The sequence below is a fragment of the Ctenocephalides felis genome, unplaced genomic scaffold, assembly GCF_003426905.1.
Source record: "Ctenocephalides felis isolate EL2017-DRISC unplaced genomic scaffold, ASM342690v1 CF-g0.4_SCAFFOLD_03570, whole genome shotgun sequence".
NCBI classification, from domain to species: domain Eukaryota; kingdom Metazoa; phylum Arthropoda; class Insecta; order Siphonaptera; family Pulicidae; genus Ctenocephalides; species Ctenocephalides felis.
The window spans coordinates 13,728,162-13,752,151 of NW_020539724.1; the positions used below are offsets into that span (position 1 = coordinate 13,728,162).

General features: G+C 30.3%; 1 protein-coding gene across 1 annotated transcript in view; it reads left to right on the forward strand.

The window, feature by feature from the left end:
* The first annotated feature begins 2,691 nt into the window (after positions 1 to 2,691).
* The window catches only part of LOC113383418, a 41,406-nt gene continuing 20,107 nt past the window's right edge, over positions 2,692 to 23,990 (forward strand). The window contains exons 1-2 of the mRNA XM_026621685.1: positions 2,692 to 2,763; positions 5,981 to 6,235. Coding sequence (XP_026477470.1) covers positions 2,692 to 2,763; positions 5,981 to 6,235 — 327 coding nt within the window. The remainder of the gene's footprint in view (positions 2,764 to 5,980; positions 6,236 to 23,990) is intronic.

Below are 23,990 nucleotides of genomic sequence, written 5' to 3' on the forward strand. Positions count from 1 at the left end.
AATTGTTGTGACACATTTATTATAACATACTTTGTTTGTATATAATATTGGATGAGAATAATTTAAACATCACATGCTACAAAGAAATACTCTATAATGTTGTAGTATAATGGTGTAGACACTTGGACCTAGTTTAAATATTGTTCTTGAGTCTTGGTACGCCATATGATATTTTGAGAAGTACCATTTTTACTACCTTCAGCAGGATCTGTTTAATGGTTTTAAAAAAATTAAAATACTGCTAAAAATGACAAAATTTGAAACGCAAGGAAGATTTATCTGACAGAGCAATAATCCGTCAGAAGCTTCCGGGATTGTTTCCTGCAATTCACGGCCTATTTATTACGCATTTTATATCAAAACCAACCATTGTCTTCACACTATGCCATGCAAATGCAAATAAATTTATGTATGCGAAACAGAATTCGGTGAACAATTCATTGTATGTAACAAAAAACTGGGTGCAAGTGGAAATTTTCCTTGAGGCAGATTGCATGAACCTCCTGATATGGGTAAATGATCCACTTAATCGATAAGAAATTAGTATATTAATTTATGAGTTATTTGTATGTATACTTAGTAAACTAATCCAAAACTATTGCAGATTGTTCAATTTTGTACAAACTTGCCTAAAATGTTACTAGACGATACTTTGATCTTATTATTTTTTTTTAAAGCTCGAGTGTTTTTATTAAACTTTATGAAAATAAACTTGCCATAATAAACTGAAATGAAATAATTTAATCATTTTTAAAGTTTTAATGTATGCAACATAAAAACATCAAAAATAATTATAACATGTATAAACAAACTATTGTGAATTAAATAAACTTTTTTAAGTGTAATATAAAAAATTATAAATAATTAAGGTATTTGTGATTGTTTTACTTAGCAGTATTTTTTAATTTGCCCATTATAAAACTAGGTAAAAACTGCTCTTCATATTTGATACAGTTATGACTCTAGCAATTAGTTCTACTATTTTATTCTGTAAAACTTTACACCAGCTACTAATTAAAACTGTACCTAAATGTTGAAGTTTTTACGCATTTAACATTATATATAATCTTTGTTTTACAAGTTCCAGATGTAAAAATATTGCATGCACAATGGATGTAACGTTATTTTTCTTTGGAATGAACTTTTCTTATGAAAATCATTTGTTGTGAAGGGCTTTATTTACATAAAAGAAATAGTATTGTATCTTGGGAAGGAGATTTAATACTTATAAATTCATTACTGCTATGCAACTTATATACATTCAAATAAAAATTAAGTCAATATGTATACAAGATTTTTTTTTTGCAGAATTTACTAATCAAGAAAATTAGAGAAGTATTTTAAACTATCATTTTATATTTTATTCCATTTCTGGATTTTCATACTATATAATAAGATGTTCAACATAATTTTCAAAATTCTTACTACTATATAAAGTTTATAACAAAGTATATTACTGAATGCATTATTATTATTATTATTATTAAATATTTACATTGATGAGACCTTGCGCATTCACCTTGTATCTTAATAAGTACATCGTGACGTACCATGTTTAAAATAAATCTTGAAGAGATTTCAATGAATGTATAAGAAACAAACCTAGAGTAGTGATTTTAACATGCAAATGTAAATAATTTATTAGGAAATTGTAAAGAAATTTATAAAAGCTGTTGAAGGAAAAATGGTTATTTACTTACATAAATTTAAAAATTATAAATTTTTTATACATTCAATATATAAATTATTCTATATGACCGTAAATGTTTGTATTGTTTATACTTTTATACAGGGTGTCTCCATAGATCAATATTAACCCGGAACAGGATTGTGGTATTATGAAATTATGAGCTTTTATTTTGTACTGTGATGGTAGAAATGTTATTTTCAATTATGGGTCGAAAGTTTAAATGTACAAAAATTGAAAACAATAACCAGTATAACTGAAAAATAGTAACATTTTTACCTAAGCTTTAAGTTGCACTTAAAAGCTCATACTTTTCAAACTACGTGATATATATATATATATTTTTCGTGATAGTTACGATCAATACTATCACCCCGTTTCGGCTGAACATCTTGGGGACACCTTGTATACATAAAGACATAAGCATAATAGAAAAGCTAACATTTGTCTTTGATAACATCTTTAATATAAGGTATGTTCAGATCATAGTGTGGTTTGAAAAATACCATGAAGCATTACACATTTGACGAACAGTCTTGGATTGAACTCTTTACATCATAACTATATTAGATTTACTGGCTCATCCCCATAGTTCAATGCCATAGGTCCAAATTGGCTTAATAATGGTTTTATATATTAAAACCTTATTATCCAGTGATAGTTTAGAGTGTCTTCCTATTAGCCAAAATTAGTTTAATTTGTTGAATTTTTGTTTTTACATGATGTTTCCATGTCAATCTTTAATCTAATAATAAGTGCATGCCTAAATATTTAACTGTGTCATTTTGTGGCTGTTGATTTCTATTCAATGATGCAGGTGGGCAGGTTTGAAAGAAATTATTTAATATGAAATTTAAATTGCCATTAGATTTTGGGATATGAAGTACATAAAGTGTACTTAAGATATACGAAGAGTCTTGGATTGAATTCTTTGCATCATAACTATATTAAATTTACTGGCTCATCCCCATAGTTCAATGCCATAGGTCCAAATTGGCTTAATAATGGTTTTATATATTAAAACCTTATTATCCAGTGATAGTACAGAGTTTCTTCCTATTAGCCAAAATAATTCTGTAATTTTTAGTTTTGTTTTTATATGATGTTTCCATGTCAGTCTTTTATCTAAGTGCATGCCTAAATATTTAACTGTGTCATTTTGTGGCAGTTGATTTCCATTCAATGATACAGGTGGGCAGGTTTGAAAGAAACTATTTAATATGAAATTAAAATTGCCGTTAGGTATTGGGATATGAAGTACATAAAGTGTACTTATGATATACATAAAGGAAGGTTTTAAGAGAACTCTCCTAATATTTTTGGGATGAACAATCAAGTTTATGAGATTCAAGCTCAGTATTCCGGCTTTGTTTATATATGCAGATACATTGTATATATGAATGTTTATTATCCAGAGTATCTGTATACCTACTACAAATCGTGTGCCCGCGTCCGTGTTCAAACATTACACCAGTTTGATGAAGGTGGGCGAACAAGTTTTCACTTTCGTCGGTTTGATGCCTTATCGAGAGTCCGTGACGTGACGTTGCCGGTCGGCCCGCGTGCACATATATAGGCGACGGGTTGCACAACGTGGGCAACATCGGAGGAAGGTCCATTGCCATTCGAACGTTTCTCAATGGATACATCAAACTTTAGGCTGACGAATTGGGAAAAGGACAAATTTAATATTACTAATGGGAAGTTTTTCCCATTTTTTTTACATAAGTGTAATTGAAATATAACTACTTTCAATAACTACTGTTTTATTGATAATCTTCCAACTCCAATCTGCCTGCTAACGACAACTGACGACAACGTCAATGAAATATGTAAAAATCGAATAGAGCAGAATATAATAATTAAAATTAATTAATATGGCATTTAAGTAAGAATAAATACATCATATAACAATTTTGAATAATGTTTATTAGTAATATGGTAACACTCGTGATGCGCACATTCAATAGTGTCAACCATTATACACATTTATATAATGATAAATTATAAATTATATATTTATAATAGCAATAAAAATATGTATAATATTTAACCCTCCGTCGGTCGGATATTTATACACATTCGAACGGTCGGAGTGGTCTGGCTGGACCACCATTCACTTTACATGCATTTATATGGGATAAATAAGTTTTTGGTGTCTTATATGTCAACGATTATTAGTAGTAAATATTTATAGTTTTGATTTTTGCTTTTTCTTACCATCTTTTGCATGTGTTGAGCTCATAAGCTTATAATAAAAAAATTATATATTATATTATATTATATAAAAAAATCAAAGAATATAAAAAAATCGTAGCTTTTTTTATTATTTTCATTTTTCTGTTTTAAATTAATGAAAAACAATATTTATTCTTTTTCGGCTCCTTCGAAATGAATGTGAAATTCAAACGAAAACGAAATTATGTGCGTCGCCTTTGAAATGAGCTGTAAAATTCAAGTTGAAAATATAATTTCACTACAGGTTTGCCAAAAAAATTTCCGAACGCAGTACGGGTAGAAAAATTGTTGATAATGTGCGCATTACTCATCCGATTTTCAATGTTTGCGATGACCAATAACTTATTGACAATAAGTTTGGTAGGTTTTTAAGGAACTCTCGTCGTGAAAATACTAACATCCATGTTACTACAACACATAGCAAAGAATATATAAAATACAGTTTGAATAGAAAATACCAGAAAAAAGAAAAAAATAATGGTTTTCATATATCAAAAAGCGTATATTTCATACAAAATGTACGGGTGGTCTAGACAGACCACTCCGACCGTTCGAAGTATAAAAAAGTTAATATCCTTATAATTATCCTTCTGCAATTTTTTTCGTCCTGATTTTTTCATTGATCGACAGCTAATGAAATTTTAGGAAAAGTGAAGAAATTTCAAGTCGATAGGATTACTAGAAGTAATTTTTTTTTTTAATTGAAGTCGAAAAAAGTCTGGCCAGACCACGCCGACCGACGGAGGGTTAAAAACAATAATGTAATTAAATTCATTCTTCAAATATGAAATGATAAGTTTGTCATCGTAATTAGCATTTAAAAATGAACCTTTATTAGAGAAATGAAGTAATTGCTGATTAATAATTCTATAGGTCACATATTGTTCAAATATTGTTTTCGCAACTTCACTCATCATGTAATTGTGTTTCAAGAACTTCATGTAATTAAAATTAACATACATTCATTGACTGCTTGTATGTTTTTTATTTCATCGCTGGCGATATAATCACATTCTTTGAACAGCTTTAATATCTGCCTTGCCTAAAAATATTTTCTCTTTTAATAACTTTAAAGATTTATAAAAACTAATATAGAAATAATTTCTAATCAATAAACTTACGTTTATTATACGGCACAAATGTTTCATTAGTTTTATTATTTTCAAGGAACAGGGTAAAATTTTCTTCCGATTCAGGCATTTTTTATTAAATCAAGATTTGTACTAGGATGTAACTTTAAAATGTTTATTTATCTATGTCGATTTCCTTGTCGATACCGATACGCTTACAACGTTGATGCCGGTACACATACAACGACAGATCTCTATTCACATACGCGACGTCTATTTGAGAGCGATATCATTGGCTCGACTCTTATCTGCCGTAACGCACTTCCATTCCATTTGTACGGTTTTACACCCTAGTCGCGCCTAAAGAAGTTTTACTTCAAAAATAAATAGTTTTTTTTTAAATAAAATTTAGATTTTTCTTAAGCTCAAAAACACCTGATTTAAAAATTTAGGACCTTACTTATTTTTGAATGGCACAATATAAAACATTTAAATGTTAGGGTTGGACAACCCTGTTTTTTCAGTATAGAAATAATGCATGTTTAAATAAACATTTTTTTTTATTTATTGTTTCTACAGCAATCAGAACTCTTACTTTAATGTTCTATAAGCTGTTTTTTTGTGTATGACTTTTGACCTAAGGTATTGTTATGAGAGGCAACCCATCGGTTCACCATTATCCTATGAGTGGGATTTTTATATATTAGCTCTTACGTCTAATAGTTTACATATGATTGTATGATGCAACTATGTCCACGAAGGACGATTTCCACTTGGAATTATATTGTGATCCCATAGTGATCCATATTATAACTCCAAGTGGAAATTTGACATAGGTAGCGGGAATCGAACCAGCGAACCTGGTACTGGTTGGTGCTAGCCCACGCTCTAACTGATATCGTAACCGCTGGCCTCTTAAATAAACATGATGAATTCTCAATTACCTCAATATATCTATTAAATTTACTTATTTTTCCTCCCCCAGTGTGCGGCACAGCATGGTGGAATCAACTCGGATCCCCCCGAAGAATTCTCGCCCGCCGTGACTGCGACATGCAAGGCCGGCAGGATGAACATCAGGATACATTTTCGAGGGCCCTATCAAGGCGTCGCGCATTCTAGGGACTTCAGAACGCCGGCCTGCATGGCGTCGGGCGACGGCGGCCGGACACTGCACCTCAGCGTCGATCTCACCGCCCAGCAGGGACAACCCGAGTATTGCGGCGTACTAGTCAACAATGTAAGTGATAGATGGTAATAATTGAAATATTAGGTTGTCAAATATCTCCCTTCCGCTTTTTTGCTCTTGGTTTATAATACAAAAAGGCGGAAGGGAGATATTTGACAACCTTATATATTTATTGATAAACGTTTTCATCTCATAGTTTGGAAAACACTTTAACAATTAACACGAAAGAGAAGTTTATGTTTTCGTCGCAAAGTCTGTCTCGCAAATTTTGTTTTGTCGATGTTTCAAGTCATTATTAATTTTTGATACCAAAATTTGATTTTTTTAAATACACGAAAAATACCACAAGTTGATAGAACATATATTTAAAATTTAACCGAGCATTCGAAATCTACAAAAACTAGTTGGTATTGGTATTTTGCCTTGAGGCAAGTTACATGAACTTCCTGATATGTGTAAATAATCGACTTAATCAATAAAAAATAAATTAATTTATGAGTGATTAAAAGTATTCGGAGTGGATTTATTACACATAATTGAAAACGAACAAACACGTTAATCGGAGTATTTTCTAAAAGCAAATTTTCAAAAATCAATATTTTTTTAATTGAACCAGTTTCCGTAGGACTTTATTGATTTATTACGTTTATTAAGACCAAGTACTCTATCGTTATACGAAGTGAATCGTCTAAGTTTAATTTTAACAAACGTCAAAAAAACTACTCATTTTCTCAAACTTTGATGAGTGTTTAAAATTAAACTACTTGTCGTAAAGCCGTAATTCAGTAAGTTCTATAAGACCAGGATATATATCGCCAAAAAAAAGTTCCATAAACATCGTCTTAATTTTTATTTTCAATAGTTAATTACAAGAAAACGGCTCGGTAGATTTTCACCTAAAACTAATCAGTATCATTCCCAACTAATATCTTTCTGTGGGTGTGGTAATGTATATGAAAGTATAAACTCCACTTGTATAAAATTATATAAAATTTATTGACTGCCATGACTAGCCTGCTTGATCCCCACATTTCGAACAGTTTTTGATTTTTTAAAATCGATTCGGTAGAATGAGCTTAAATGTGGACGAAAAGTTTAACACTTTTTTCCAAATTACAAAGAAACGGCTCGGCCGATCGTCGCACAAAACTGAGAAACGATAATCCTCATCGAGATACATCAAATGCTTTTTAAATATCTGAAATCGGTTCAGGCGTTTTTGAGAAAACGTCGATGAAATGTCTAAATTTGACACATGCCAAAAAAACGATACTAATTTTTGCAAACTTTAACGAATTTTTAAAGCTAAACGAGTTGTCGTAGGGCCGTAATATTTTAGTATGATCTAGAAGACTATGGTATCTACCGTCAAAAAAATAATAATAAAAATCGTCGAAAAAAATTTTTTTATCACATAATTACAAGAAAACGGCCCGGCCGATCTCTACCAACAACTCATCAGCACGATTCCCAATCAATATCTTTCGAACGGTTTTTGAATTTTCAAGATCGATTCAGAACTGCGGGCTAAAACGTGGGTGAATTTTTTCACTTTTCTGCTATTTACAAAGAAACGGCTTGCCTGATCGTCGCGCAAAATTGATAAACGCTAGTCCTCATCGAGATACATCGAATAGCTTTTAAATTTCTAAAATCGGTCCAGCCATTTTTGAGAAAACGTCGATTTACGGCAAAAAATCTGTTCACACACACACACGCATACACACACACATACTTTTTTCAAATTTGGTCTCATTTGATTCAGAATGGCTTGAAACGTCGAGAAAACATAAAATTAGCAATTCGGATTTTTTGATGAAAACATAAACTTCTCCTTCGGGAAGTTAAAAAGTATTAGGTTTATATTCGTGCTTTTTATTTCTGTTATTTATGAGTCTAGTTTTTCCTAATTCTTTTTTCAAATTGGTATAGATCTTCTCTAGTTATCTTGAGCTATGATAGGAATTTATGATATAAAAGCATTTTAATATTCCTGTGTATCGTTGATGAACCTATAACGGGTCATTTTTCTCGCAAACTGTACGGAATACCATCGCGTCCGTCCAGGAACGAAAGACACCGCAGAATTTCAATCGTGTGCTTTTTATCGCCAGAACCACGAATAAATTTGCTATAAACCTGGATTAGATTCATAAAACATGTAATTGACATGCTGTTTTCAGACTGTTGTTCGACAAACCTGGTTAAGGTATGAAGCCAATTTTTGACTCTTTTGTTGTTAGTCTAATTAATTTAATTTTATGCTTGCGGTTGCTTTATTGCATTCACCATTGGCAGTTAACATTTAACAGTTATTATTGACGTTTATTTATTTTCTAGAATAACATTTATATAAATCCAATGTATTATAAACGAGCACGCGAACGACGGAATGCGAGCTTGATATGCTCGATACCTACTGTAAGTAATATTGAAATGCACTCTTCCGTTTTTCATAATAGACAAGCTGACGGCAATAAATTATAGTTTCTACAGCTTGACATTTTAAAATTAGTGAGAAACGTAATCTATTCTATTTCTATCATTTTTGTTAAACATAAATTGGTGCATAACAAATTTATTTAGGGGGAAGTTTCCAAGTGCCAAACACCTAAGGTTATTTATAGATAAATCAAAAAATATTTTACGAAATATTTATTAAATTATGACTTATGTTAGATAACAAAGTTAGTAATCAAACTAAATTAACAAAAACGCAACCTTTGCTAAAAAATAGTTAATACTATCAATCAAATTTCCAAATTTCCAAAACCAGCATTGAACTATATGTAACCATCTCCATACTCTGGGATGTGTGCACATATTTGTTTGACGAATATTCTTAGATATTGCAAAAAAATCACTATTTATCCACCCTTTTGGCTGGACCACACCGATGCTTTCAGCTGGAGCATTCATCATAAGATTTTCATTCTTTGACTAGGAAATACAAAAAATGGGGGTATGTAGTGACCGTTAGCACTCATACAGAACAAAATTAAATAATTAGAATAAATTACGTCAATTCTCACAAGAAATATCAATATGTTTTCTGTCCGGCGCTAAGGCACGACTTAGTGTCTGGTGCTAAGGGACAGGCATGTTCATTCATTTGGTGGTACCTACTGAAATTACCATTTTACGGATAACAATCAAGTACTACTTTCATCTTCGAATGCCACCCAAGTGTAAATGCATAAATATACTAGAATTACTTCCATTGATATTTAGGTGACACCGCGATTTTGCGCCTAAAACAGCAAAGGGTTGCTCCCGCCGTGGCCGTGTGCATCACAGGTGTGTCTTGGCGCGTGAACTTGCACCTGTGTACCCCCGCGCCCCTTTCACTTGTATTTTGAAATAAAAAAAATTATACACGCTTAAATAATACGTGTTACATAGAGTGTCCGGCGGTAGGTGCCGTCTGGCGTTACGGGACTTTGCACTAAATCTTGTATTATGGCGTTATGGCTGTATAAAACTATTGTTAAATTTTACATTTTATATTACTTTCGTCTAGTCTATCATATTAATATTTAGAGCACATTAGCGTTTTAATATATAAATAAATAAATAAAAAATATTTTATATATGAATATTATTCTTATATCGTTTATCAGCTACCCGACTAAATGTATGAAAGCATGATAGCAATATCTAACAGTCAATCAGGAAAACTTCCTCATTTTCGCGTTGCACGGCTCGTGTAAAGCATGTACTTTGACAGCTAAAACCGTTCGAAGGGTCGTCGTCTTGTTGTTGTATTTATTTTGCAATAATCTGCCAACGAAGGTATTATATATAAATCCTATTTGCTTGCTAGATCACGAACGAATTTTCTTTTCCAATGAATTTACATGCGGACTTAATGGAATTTGATATTACAAGACACAGGGTGACGGTAGTAGGAAATAAAAATTTGAAGTGTTGAAAAGTAGCAGAAGGAGGTGGAATATTTCAAATCAGAATCTGCAGATCCCATTGCATGTATTATACATTCATCTTGCTATAACTCAAGCATTATCTGTAGCTGTCATTGTAATTTTTTAGCTTCACCACAATGCCATTCTCAATCGCACTTGGAAATAACTGCACGACGATAACATCATCGGTCAATGTCCAATTTAAATGAAGGTGTCAAATAGTAATGTGCAAAACTTATGGTAGAACGTTTTCTAATCATCAAGTTATTTTGCATCAGGATCCTTGTAAAATAATTGGTTTATTGAAGTTTTAACACACAACACTATCGTACTGATTATTGGTATATCTTTGATTGAACTAGAATCTAAATACATCACTCATATCATCAATGCAATTAACCTTAATCGAATAGTGATTGCAAAATTATACGGTTCATAATTATAATCCGTTATTTAATAATGTGATGATATCAAACTGGGTGTGAAATATCTAAGAACTATTGTTTTTGAACTGCATTATTAATTGCAAATTGCGTGAAACTAATTAATAAATACCTACATGAGATTACATAATACGATCAATATATGGAATGCTATAAAATTAAAATTTTATTCTATCATTTACTAATTTTCGAATTCACGCAGTCTTTCTCACCTGTCATCACTTTTTCATCTGTTAGTTAAAAGAAACTACTTAACATTACAGACATAAGCAATTAAAATAGTTTCATAAAACGAAGTGTGTTTATCTCTAGACGCACATTATTCATAAATCAACCAAGGAAATCTCATCCATTATCCATAATTGTTTTCTGTAGAGATACAATTGAACGCATAACTCTAAGCATTTGTTTATTATCCTTGGTTAACATACCTACCTGAAATATTATTGGAAATCGATCATTTGGTTTATTGATTGTCCTTGTTAATAAAAGGAATATGTCTTCATCGATCAAGTGATTGAAACATGGGAAATATAAGATGGAACGAGCTTTTGCAACTTTAGATGAATTATTACTAATTACTTATTTGTTCATCATTATTATTGTATGATTTGTAACTAATTTAGGTTTGATTAATTTAAGATTTACTATAAACTTAATAACTAATTTTGTTATGAATGTTGTATTTGCGTTACGTAGTTATAGAATTTATTAAAACTCTTCTTCGATAATTCAGGTTGTTGGGTTATAATTTAATCCTTGTAGCTGTGGACTGTATTAAACACTGATTTGTTTGTATATTATGTATTTGTTGCAGTTTTAATCACAATCACTGATTTGTCACTAAGTTATAATAAAAGAAAATATATTTATTTATTATTTACTAAACATGTTGTTTCGCGGACTTTACTTTTAAAAGTGAACAATTAGTTCCATTAAAACACTCTACCAGGGGTAGCAACCATTCCATGTAAAGCTCGATGCCATGAAGGTTGTCACCTTCATTGCTTTATAAACTATGCAATATACTATTTTGCATTATGCGTTATACTATAAATTCATTCCAAATCAATTAATTTCCATTCCCCATCCCTGGTCCTGGTTTTATTAGTTTCCCAGTCATTTATTGTATTAGATAATCTTCAGATCTCCAACCTAACTAATTGATCGTTTGCTGAAGTGTTTTATTACCGAACATATACAGTCAGATGGGTAATTTCTCAGGCAAAAAGAAGAAAAAAATTGTTGTAGAAGCGTATTCTAATGCAAGCAATCGGAGGGCATGTTCGGTTTGTGTTCTATCAGACGGGGATTCATTTGTCGCTATTCGTTAATGTGCAATTAACGTAATCGATTGCTTGGAAGATTAAAATGATTTAAAATAATAATACACGGAGAGCTTAGGGAAGATCTATTACAGTAATCGTCCATGTATTCGAAAAATATACAATTTTTGAAGCTTAAATAGAAATTTATAAGGATAAGAGGATAAATAAATGAATAGAAATTTATTTTTTATATTTACTTTATCATATTTGTTGGGTGTCCACTAAGAACTGTTGTAAATTATATGATGGGTGACCCAGAACTTAAGCAATAAAAAGCAGATAGAAAAATTGTTTGTTTTTTGAATTTATTGATGCAGGTGGGAAACACTTTAAATACTTATTATAATAACTAAAAGGTATTTTTCTATTTTACTTTTATTCCAATAACTCTAAGATGAAGTTGGTCTAAATTGTTCATTATTTATTTTACTACTTTTATTTGATTTTGGTAAAAGTGGAGTCAGTATCTGCTTCGCCTGGTCTGAAAAAGGAAATTAGGAATCTACTCAGAGCTTATGCAAAACAAATCGAGTTGAGCACTTTTGCAATTATGGGACCATTTTTCGGTTTTATTTTTTTTTAAATCATTGAATTATTAAGTATTCATATATATATCATTTCACAATCCTGATTAAATTTAGTAGTACATTTTTTTAAAGTCGACGGATTTTGAAATTTTTTAATACATAGTTCAACAAAAAGTCTTCTTAAAAACTTGAAGCAATTGTGTTATTTCTTTACTGTTGTCCTAGAAATGTTATTCACGGTTACGGTTTCAATGTTTAAATGAACAAAATCAATAAAAATGAACCACAACAGCCGAAAAATTGTCTTAATTTCACCAAAGCTCTAAGTTGCACTTAAGAACTCATAATTTCTTAACAACGTGAAATTTTTTTTCAGGATTGTTAAGATCATCACCCAGTTTCGGCTTGACGTTAAGTTCTGGGGCACCCTGTATATAATAACAAATGAATATGAAATTTAATTTCTATAAGTGCCAGATTTTTTTATTATAATTTTTTTTGATGTTTTGTTTAATACTTTCTTTGTGTTTAGCTGGAAAACAACCAGCCCAACGCCTGGTTGAGCGTGCTTCTGAAAATACTTTCTGTGCCAAGTAATTTGAGTGTTCGTCAATTCTTCTTTTATAGTTTTCTGATTTTTGTCGAATTTTTTCATTTACTGTCATCATGTTGCTGTCCTGCTGAACCAACCAGTTGGGAATGATCTGTATATTGTTTTTTTGGCGGTACCCCATAGTTGAATCCCATAGGACCAAACTGGTTAACTTCTATACAAATAACAGCGTTTTTTCTTCAACTATCTCGTAAAATTATACCTTGAATCCATTCTTACACAAGTAGTAGTATTTTATCTTTAATTATCCAGTAAAATTGCACTTTTAACCGAGACTGAATGCAAGTTTCTGTCTTTTTTTTTAAATTTCTGGCGACATTAGGTTTCCAATCGATTTTTATACAAAAAGCTGCGTTTGCTTTTCAATTATGTAGTAAAATTATATGTTCAATAGATTCTTGTGCAGGTAGCGGTGTATTTCTTAAATCTTATGCAAGCGGCAGCATTTTATTAAATTCATATGTAAGTAGCAGTGCATTTCTTCATTATCTTGCAAGTTACAGTGTTTTTTATCTATCTAATAAAATGATGCTTTCAATCGACTCTCTTACTATCACATCATCTGTGTTTCGGTCGATTTCAGCGAGTCATGCTTAATTGCATCATTAAATGTTCCTCCTTTTTCGAAAGATTTCCGACCGCGCGGTTGAAAATTATCTGATTGCTCTGCGCCAGATGTATGATCGTTCCCGGTGAATACGTTTAATGTAATATGTACTATCACCGTAAACGCATTCTACATATAAAGGTTTACATATTATCATAAGTTACGAAAAGTTTTCTATTTTGTTTTGTCCATATAATGCTTTTCATTTCGTTTTCTGTCTGCTCAAGTTTATGGCTGAAAGGAATTACATTGCATACGATTGTGTGAGAACCCTGTTTTCGATATTTTAACATTATATATTTATAATAGTCCGAGTAAATAATTTGCTATACATGTCTACGGCTTAGAGAAAACAAGAAGGTTTGAATATTTATTGAGGAAAGTTGGATTTATATCTTGTACTCTTGACCGTGGTTAATAGTCAAAAGGGTACCTAAAATAGAAACTCTTGGGTTATTGTGTGATTATCATAATTAACTTCCCGTAGGGTAGTTATTGTAATCATACAAAAATCGAAATTGAAAATTTTTATATTTCTTCGCGTTTTGAAGGTTTCTGAACATTTTGGCATATGTATGTATGTATGGATACAATTTTTCATCGGGCGCACGGATCAACCGATTTGAATGGTTCAAAAAACATTCAATTCCTATTGATAGGGAGACGTGCTGATTAGTTTTTGGTAAAGGCAGATCCAGCAGTTACAAAGATAAAGAGCAAAGAGTGCAGAAAATAGAAATCGAGATTTTGAGAGAACGGAGCATCCGATTTGAATGATCTAAAAAACATTCAATTAGTAATGATTGGGAGAGGTGGTTATTAGTTTTTGGCAAAGGCGGGCCCAGCCATTTCGAAGATACAGAGCTAAATGTGCAGAAAATTGCAGTTTTTGAGAGAACTAAGCGTCCGATTTGAATGATTCAAAGAACTTTCTGCTTGTTCTAACAAACTAATTGCTTTTGGAGAAATTGTTTTAATTATTTTTTCCAATTTTTTTTTCAAGAAATATTTTTTTTGTATATCGAAAATATTTTAGATTTTCTTTGCAATTCAGTTTATATAATTCTTATAAATATTAGACAAATGTTACAGTATTTATAACAATCTATTTGAAAATATTTAATATTCCTCGAACATTTCGTTACGGTACGGGAAGTTCCAGCAATTTGCCTTAAGGCACGATGCCACACACCACTAGTTTTGTTTTACTATCATAATTAATCATATTACCAGCAGTTTCAAATTGCTATAATAAAATTATTTCATGAATAAAATTATTTATAATACAATAATTAAATTTAGTTATAAATATTCAATTTAATATATTATATGCCAGAGAAATATCAAATCAATAAGTAGAGTTTAAAATTTAAAAACAAAGATACGATTATTCATATTTAATTATTAATTAGCCAAATTTAGCATCATGTCGGACTTTGTATATTTCTATGTTTAAATTTAAATCCAAGTGATGAAAATCTTGTTAATTAAGATTATTGTATCTTTACCGTTCACACAATTAAAGTAAATTCTCACTGTTAATTTCTCTGATGTACTTTCTCATTTAATTATATAAAAAATTATTTTATTTTCGATGACGATTTTGTTTAACATCAAACTAAATTATAATATAGCTTTCTATTTTGTTTATCGACCCTAAAGTGATTAAAATATGATCTTACACAGTAATTAATAGTACTAATTATGAGGTAATTAGAGGAGAGAGATGAGCAAGATGCGTAACTTGTAATTATGGAGCAACGGTTTTAAATATTGTTGAGACCTTTTCACACTTGGTGGAAATAATTATGAAAAATAGAATAAATTTATATGATAAATAAGCAGAAAATAAATTACATATATTTATTTGAAAAAAAAAAATTAATTTGCGTAGAACCATCTAAACAATATTTTGTTCACAAAAGCTAAAAATGTTGATTTTTCTGTAAATGCACCAGGGCTCAATTGGCAAATGAAGTGTGTGTAATAAGTCTAGTGGCAATTGAAGGATTTGTAAAATTTTTCAACTAAATTACCTTTAACAATTATATTTTTTTTTAAAAAATTATCAATATTTATTTGATTTTATCATCCATGCTGCTTGTTTGCAATTTCATACATTGTTTCAAATCTCGAAGCTCTTTGGACGTATTTAATGTATAGAATTATAGCATGGAAAATGAACATGCAATATAACCACTTGTATGATATAATTCTGTTGTCGACTAATTTATTGGATGCTGTAAACATATTTTCATAATACTCTTCCAATATATAAAATGAAAATGTACGATTCAGTCAGGGTACTCTCGGCATGTTTCCGCATATTGAGATGTGCGAGATGCAACAAATAAATTCTACAAGATTATAAGCATGTTTATATATATATATATATATATATATATATATACTAGATGACCTGACAGACGTTGTCCTGTACCCATGTCTACAATTTTTAAATATAATTTACTAATATTTACCGTTTACCTATAATAATAATTATTGTTTTTTAAATTACTCTTTACGCCAAAATGCATATACATTTATGATATACTGCTTCAAATAAAATGAGTCTCAATTCCCACACTATATTAGAAATTGAAGACTTTTAAATGGTATAACAAAACCACAACCATAACATAACACTGGTACTTCATGTTGGATTAAATTAATTTAGTTTTATATTATTTAAGATATCCAAAATTGCATCTTAAACTTCTCCTAATCGATATCGTGAGGGCTGAATTGTATGCATTCATCTTTCCTTTCCCATTTGCTATAAAGTGAAATTTTTACGAATTTTAAAAATATTGTGGAAAGGTTAGTAAAAGATGCAAGGAAATTATATATTAAAAAAAACTATATTACAAATTTAATATCCCAATCTTGTGTTGGCGCCCCCTAAGGCGTGCGCTCGTATTTTTCGCAAGCATCTCATTAAAGGTAGGACCGGCCCTGATTAATACTTACTTTCATATTTTAAGTGAATTTATTTGTCATATCCTGTTCAAATGTGTATCATTCAATCTTCCATACATATTTCTGGCACATCTCAGCTGCTTTTTTGGCAATAATAATGTAGATATTTAATTTTTCTTATGTAGACATTTAATTTTTCTTATTCATAATCATAAATTTATTATACATATTCTAACATTGTCTAGGTTCATAAGTAAATTGAAATTTTTGGCAGATGATAGTTTTCATTTGTTTTCAATGCAAACAATGACATGTTGTTTTTTGCAATTTTTTCCATTTATTTCTAGAATATTGAACATACACCCCTGTACTTTATAATCACATGCACCCTAGAAAATTTCCTTAACAAACTTCAGAAAGATTTATCAAGATCCGAATAATCGTTTAGGAGGAGTATACAGTGAGTGCTTGTAATTTAATATGAACTTTATATAATAGCAATAAAGCTCAAATTGATTCTACGTTTTAGTTAGAAAACGTTTGCATGAGAAAAAGAAAAGGGCTGTTTTTAGAGTTTTTCCGGCAATTATTCGATTTTTTGAAAAAGGTCTATCTCTATATAATAAAATCGTGTCACACAACCTAAATTTGGTGAAAAACACGGTGATATTCTAATTTACCGGTGTGTAAAGTATTTCGTAAGCATTCGTCGTAATTTCTTAACAAATGTTCACAGGAACGTGACCGATTTGTTAATTTCTTTAAGAACAAAGGAATCGACCTGTTCACGATTGTGTTGATGTACTAACTGAATTTTATAAAGAAAATTTAAATATCAAAATAAACTGATTATTCTATAAAACCTGAAGTTCAATCACGCGGAAATCAGTAATTAATTTTCTGTTAGTAATATGAAGAGGTGACTCTTTATTTGATATAAGTCAAGATGGATGTATAAAATTGTGTAATTGATGTGAAATATCATGTTTCTTGCTGTAATACGATATAAATATTTACTTCAATTATTAATTAGTTTTTTATCTAAACATATAACACGGTATTTTTTACAACTTCAATTTTATCAGTTTTTTTCCTTTACATAAGTGAGTCGTGAGAACTTTTTTTGGAAATCGTTAATTACCAAATTACCAATTATAATTAATTGGTAATTAAATTTTAATTTGATCTATATCGGAAATGAAAGAACCGTAAAAAAGAAATTATCTAATGCAAAAGAAATTAAGATAAATTTTATGTTTCCTTAACATAAATCATATGCAAGTGTTAGACTTCGTTTGTGGTCAATAAGTATGTCAACTGGTTATTAGCAACTAATAGCTGATTTGTTGACTTTCACTCTTGTTGGTCGTGTTTTTGACATAGATGTTATATAATATTGAATAATCTTCAACAAAAAATCTAAACCTTTTTATATTTTATTTTATATTTTACAGCATTCAGAACTCTGTAGTGTCCTATAAGCTGTTGTGATTAAATTCCTTATAACCTAATAATACTAGAAGGCAACCCAGTGGTTGCCCTGATATTTCTAATAGTAATTTATAAACTGGAGTTTGTTTGCAAGACCAAAGCTCCTACCACGAACAAGCCTTGCATTTTTGATAGAAATATTATATTGTAATATGATAACATTGAAAAATAATATTTGGAAAACTGGTCAAAGTTTTGAGTGGTCACTCAAATGCAAAACGATTTTGTTTTTAGTTTTGTATAATGAACTGAACTATTTCAAATTTGCTGTCGAGCAATGCTGTTTGTTAAATTTTAATTTTGAATATTTCTTTTGCATAAACAAATATATTTGCATTTACAACTCTTATTGTTCCATGTTAGTTGTTTAGAATAATTTATATTATTCATAGCAACGATTTTAATGTTTGCATATACAGTTTATTTTAAATATTTATTTTATGACAATATTGTTTATTTGATTCACATATGGATATTATGAATATTATGAATGATTAAAAATCCATTGTGAGAAACGGAGAAGCAGAATTTTTGAAGTTGCTAGAACATCAAATTTAGGAAAGATTACTATTTATTTTGATTTAATTATATTATTTTCAAGTAGGGTTTATCGTGGCTCAGTAGTAACCGCAGAGTTCCAGATTTGATACCCACCTGGTCCAGCCTGATATCAAGAAGTTTCCACTTTGAAATATAGATCTTTAATATGATTACAAGTGATAATAGAACTTTTTCCACATTGCTGCATCTATTAAAAAATATCATAAGTATTAGAGAAATATTAATAAAAATTAAATTCAACATTAATTACAATTACATTAAAACTTCAGTAAAGTGCACGATGCATTTTGCTCGAGTCAAAATACAAAGTAACTGACTTTCAGATCCATAAATTTTTATTTAAGGGGCACAGCTAGTGTGAAATTTTTAAAAAATTGAATTTTGAATTTTTCCATATTTCGATAGACTATACCTTTAGAAATAACACTAAAATTTCAAATCGATATCTTAAATAGTTTTTGAGTTACAGTTATTTAAAAGATTATATATATGGTATATAATATAATGATCATTTTATATTTAAACGCGTTTTTCTCGAAACAGCATTTATCGAATTTGCTGGAATGATTACTCAGAGACAAATGATCCGATCGCTATCAATTTTTTTTTGCATCTCCTCTATATTGTTCTCCATGTCCCTCCAGTTTCTTGATCTGATCAAAAATCGAATGTTGGCAGGCCAAAAAGGATCAAAATTTTGAGAAAAATTTAACTTTTTTCCACATGCTGTCATTTTGCCAATTTTTGATTTTTTTGTTCGCTTGAGGGTCATCGTACAGACAATATGTTCTAGTTTAACGAGAATTTTTTGTTTTTTCAACGGAGAAGGCTGCAGTCACTCCAGCAGTGGAGGACCTTTTTTTTGGCGCCGCCGGAGATTGCGTGTTATTTCAAAGATATTTAATATTTTATTTCAACAATTTTACTGCATTTTCTCAAAACATGTATAAATATACCCTCAAAATTTTAAATAGATGGATTCGGTAGTTTTTTTTTTTTATTTTTTAATTTCCATAAATCACCTTTTTTTTAGGTTGTCACTAGGTGTGCTCCTTAAGAACTGTACTTGCACAATCCATTTCTCTGCCATTTATTATCCATACTGCAAATTTTGCTGTATCTCTATGTCATAGTATAATAATAATATATTTTAATTTGCACACAATAAATCGTTTAGAATGATTATGTTGGAATGTCGACTTGGGCCTAATGCATGTCACATATGTTTTCTGCATCAGCCGGCGACAGCCTTGTAGCAACCCAGTAAGCCGAGCCAAGCCCACGAGCATTGGGTTACTCGAATACTTATTAGAACTGGTTCTTATTGTAGGCTTAGGACAGGGCCGAACTCTATAAATGATAATTAGAATAATAGAAATTGATTAACCAATCGATTGACTGATTCTTCTCAATTTCTATCTAAGATAAATGAGGGTCAGCATCAGGATCATAAATCTTATACTGCTATAGTGTAATTTCTATGATCAGGATGCATAAAGCACTGTGAGTTAAAAATTACTCATCATAGATGTACTCGGGCAATAATCTTATATATAAAAATGAATTGCAAAATGTGTTGGTAAGCACATAACTCAACAACGCCTGGACCAATTTGGTCAAAATGTTTATTGAAGTCCAAAGATGGTTCTTGCGGCGAGAAAAAATCGAATAATTGTCGGGGAAACCTTAAAAATGGCTCTTTTCTTTTTCACATACAAACGTTTTCTAACTAAAACGTAGAATCAATTTGAGCTTTATTGTTATTATATAAATTTCATATTAAATTACAAGCACTCACTGTATACTCCTCTTAAACGATTATTCGGATTTTGATAAATCTTTCTGAAGTTTGTTGAGAAAATTTTCTAAGATGTATGTGATTATAAAGTACTGGGATGTATGTGCAACATTGTAGAAAGAAATGCAAAAAAGGCAAAACACGGCATGTCATTGTTTGCATTGAAAACAAATGAAAACTATCATCGGCCAAAGATTTCAATCTACTTATGAACCTAGACAATATTAGAATGTGTATAATAAATTTATGATTATGAATAAGAAAAATGAAATGTCTACATTATTATTGCCAAAAAGAAGCTGTGATGTGCCAGAAATTAAAATAATATAAGATACAGTATATGTATGGGAGATTGAATGATACACATATGAAAAAAAAATCACTCAAAATATGAAATTAAGTATTAATCAGGGCCGGTCCTACCTTTAATACGATGCATGCGAAAATACGAGCGCACGCCTTAGGGGGGGGGGGCGCCAACACAAGATTCGGATATTAAATTTTCAATATAATTTTTTTTTCAATATTGCACCTTTTACTAATCTTTCCACAAAATTTTTAAAATTCGTAAAAACTTCACTTTATAACAACAAATGGGAAAGTAAAGATGAGCACATACAATTCGGCCCTCACGATATTGATTAGGAGAAGTTTAAGATGCAATTTTGGATATCTTAAATAATAAAAAATTAAATTAATTTAATCCAACATGAAGTTTCAGTGTTATGTTATGGTTATGGTTATGTTATACCGTTTAAAAGACTTCAATTTCCAATATAGTGTGGGAATTGAGACTCATCATTTTATTTAAAACAGTTTTGCATTTAACATCGCTTATATTATAAATATATATGCATTTTGGCGTGAAGAGTAATTTAAAAAACAATAATTATTATTTTTAGGTAAACTGTAAATATTAGTATATTATATTAAAAAATTGTAGACATGGGTACAGGACAACGTCTGTCGGGTCATCTAGTTACAGATAAAAACAGCTTCATTTTTTATTACATATCATACGTCATAAATCTATTCATATCGCCCAAAAATGTGTTCTTAAGAGTTTTTTCATATATTTCAAACAATGTTATACGAAATCACAAACTCGCCCACGATCAATATTGACAAATACTTCAGCCTTCGATCAAGGTTTCTTGGCTATTGACAGCGATTTACCATCATTCAGTAACAAAGACATTCTAAAATAATATAGTATGGATATATCATTAATAAAACACTAAATCTACAAGTAGTGATCACCAACTATCAAGAAAATATATATTCTTCAAACAGTTGTTATTGAATTTGCATTACAGTATATCACCTTTGAAGTTTTTTACGATTGAGATCTCTCAAGACGTTGTTAGACTTTATATAATGAAATCGGATTGTAAATCGACTGCTTTGTCTCATGTAAAGATTCATAATTGATACAATGCTTGAAGTATGTTCGCAGTTATCGTTTCAATCTGAAGATTTCTTTGTCAGTATTTGGCTTTCATTCTCAAAAACTACGTCAAATGTCAGTGTAGTCGCACTTTCTTTTTGCAAACGTAATAGATATAAAAAAAAATCAATACTGGGAAAAATATATGTGTGTAATTGATTGTTGTATGTATAGCCTTTTTAAATCAGTTTTGATGCTCCTATCACTAATGTTTGTATCTATTTATCCTGGAGCAAAAAGCGTCACAGTAAACGGCAATCTCAACCTATAATAAAACTTTCCGTCGTGAATATTCATCCTTAATATCCTTTCCTATATTATTTTCAAAATCAATACGTGAGTTCTCGACGATCAGGTGTAATTTTAGGTCTCGACTACGACTACTGATTCTTCCCAATTTCTATCCAAGATAAATACAGATCACCATCAGGATGCATAAGGTACTCTGGGATGAAAAACACTCAATGTCTATAGTATTTTATGATAATAAAATTTAATGAACGTCGAAAGCCTAAAAACGACTTCGATAAAGACTAGTTTGCGAACATTGCAATTCGATATCAACGGGGGAATAAATAATTGAACTTTGCGATGGAAATTGATTTATATTCCCTGCATTTGCTATTAAGCTATTCGATTTTATGTCTTTGGGATAAAACATTGTTGATTTAATATACTGACGATCTTAATCAGTAACAAATTTATATCTTTCAAACAGATTTTGAATTTTTAAAATCGGTTCAGGATTTTTGACAAAAACGTTGACAAATTTTGGTACTTAGTTTAAATATAAAATTAACTAGTTGGTATTGGTATTTTGCCTTAAGACAAGTTACATGAACTTCCCGATAAGTGTTAATAATCGACTTAATCAATAAAAAATAAATTCATTTATGAGTGAAATTCGGAATACTTTTATTCCGAATGGATTTATTTTATTACACATAATTGAAAACGAACGAACACGTCAACTCGGAGTATTTTCTAAAAGCTAATTTTCACAAATCAACAATTTTTATAATTGAATCAGTTTCCGCAGGACTTTGATAGTTTAGTATGTTCATTAAGCCCAAGTACTCTATCGTTATACCAAGTAAATCGTCTAATTTTAATTTTAACAAATATCAAACTACTCATTTTCTCAAACTTTGATGAATTTTTAGAATTAAACTACTTGTCGTAAGGCCGTAATATTTCAGTAAGATATATATCGCCAAAAAAAGTTCCATAAAAATCGGCCTGATTTATTTTTTCAACAGTTAATTACAAGAAAACAGCTCGGTAGATTTTCACCTAAAACTAATCAGTATCATTCCCAAGTAATATCTTTCGAACAGTTTTTGATTTTTTAAAATCGATTCGGTAGTATGAGCTTAAATATGGACGAAAAGTTTAACACTTTTTTCCAAAGTACAAAGAAACGGCTCGGCCGATCGTCCCTCAAAGCTGAGAAACGATAATCCTCATCAAGATACATCAAATGGCTTTCAAATTTCTGAAATCGGTTCAGGCGTTCAGCAAACGTTGATGAAAGGTACAATTTTGACAAATGCCAAAAAGTGATACTAATTTTTGCAAACTTTGACAAATTTTTAAAGTTAAACGACTTGTCGTAGGGGCGTAATATTTTAGTATGATGTAGATTCTAGAAGACTATCGTATCTACCATCAAAAAATAATAATAAAAATCGTCGAAAAAAAAAATTTTCAACACTTTATTACAAGAAAACAGCCCGGCCGATCTCTACCAAAAACTCATCAGCACGATTCCCAACCAATATCTTTCGAACGGTTTTTGAATTTTCAAAATCGATTCAGAACTGCAGGCTAAATTGGACGAAAATTTTTTTACTTTTCTGCTATTTATAAAGAAACAGCTTGGCTGATTGTCGCACAAAACTGAGAAACAATAGTCCTCATGGAGATCTGTTCACACACACACACATTTTTTTCAAATTTGGTCTCATTCGATTCAGAATGGCGTGAAACGTCGAGAAAACGTAAAATTAGCAAATTAGATTTTTTGATGAAAACAAACTTCTCCTTCGGGAAGTTAAAAAAAAAACAGTCTTGAAAAACAAACAAAATATAACTTTGTTATACACCTAGATGTATAACAAAAACTATAAAAATATAAAACGACTCTATA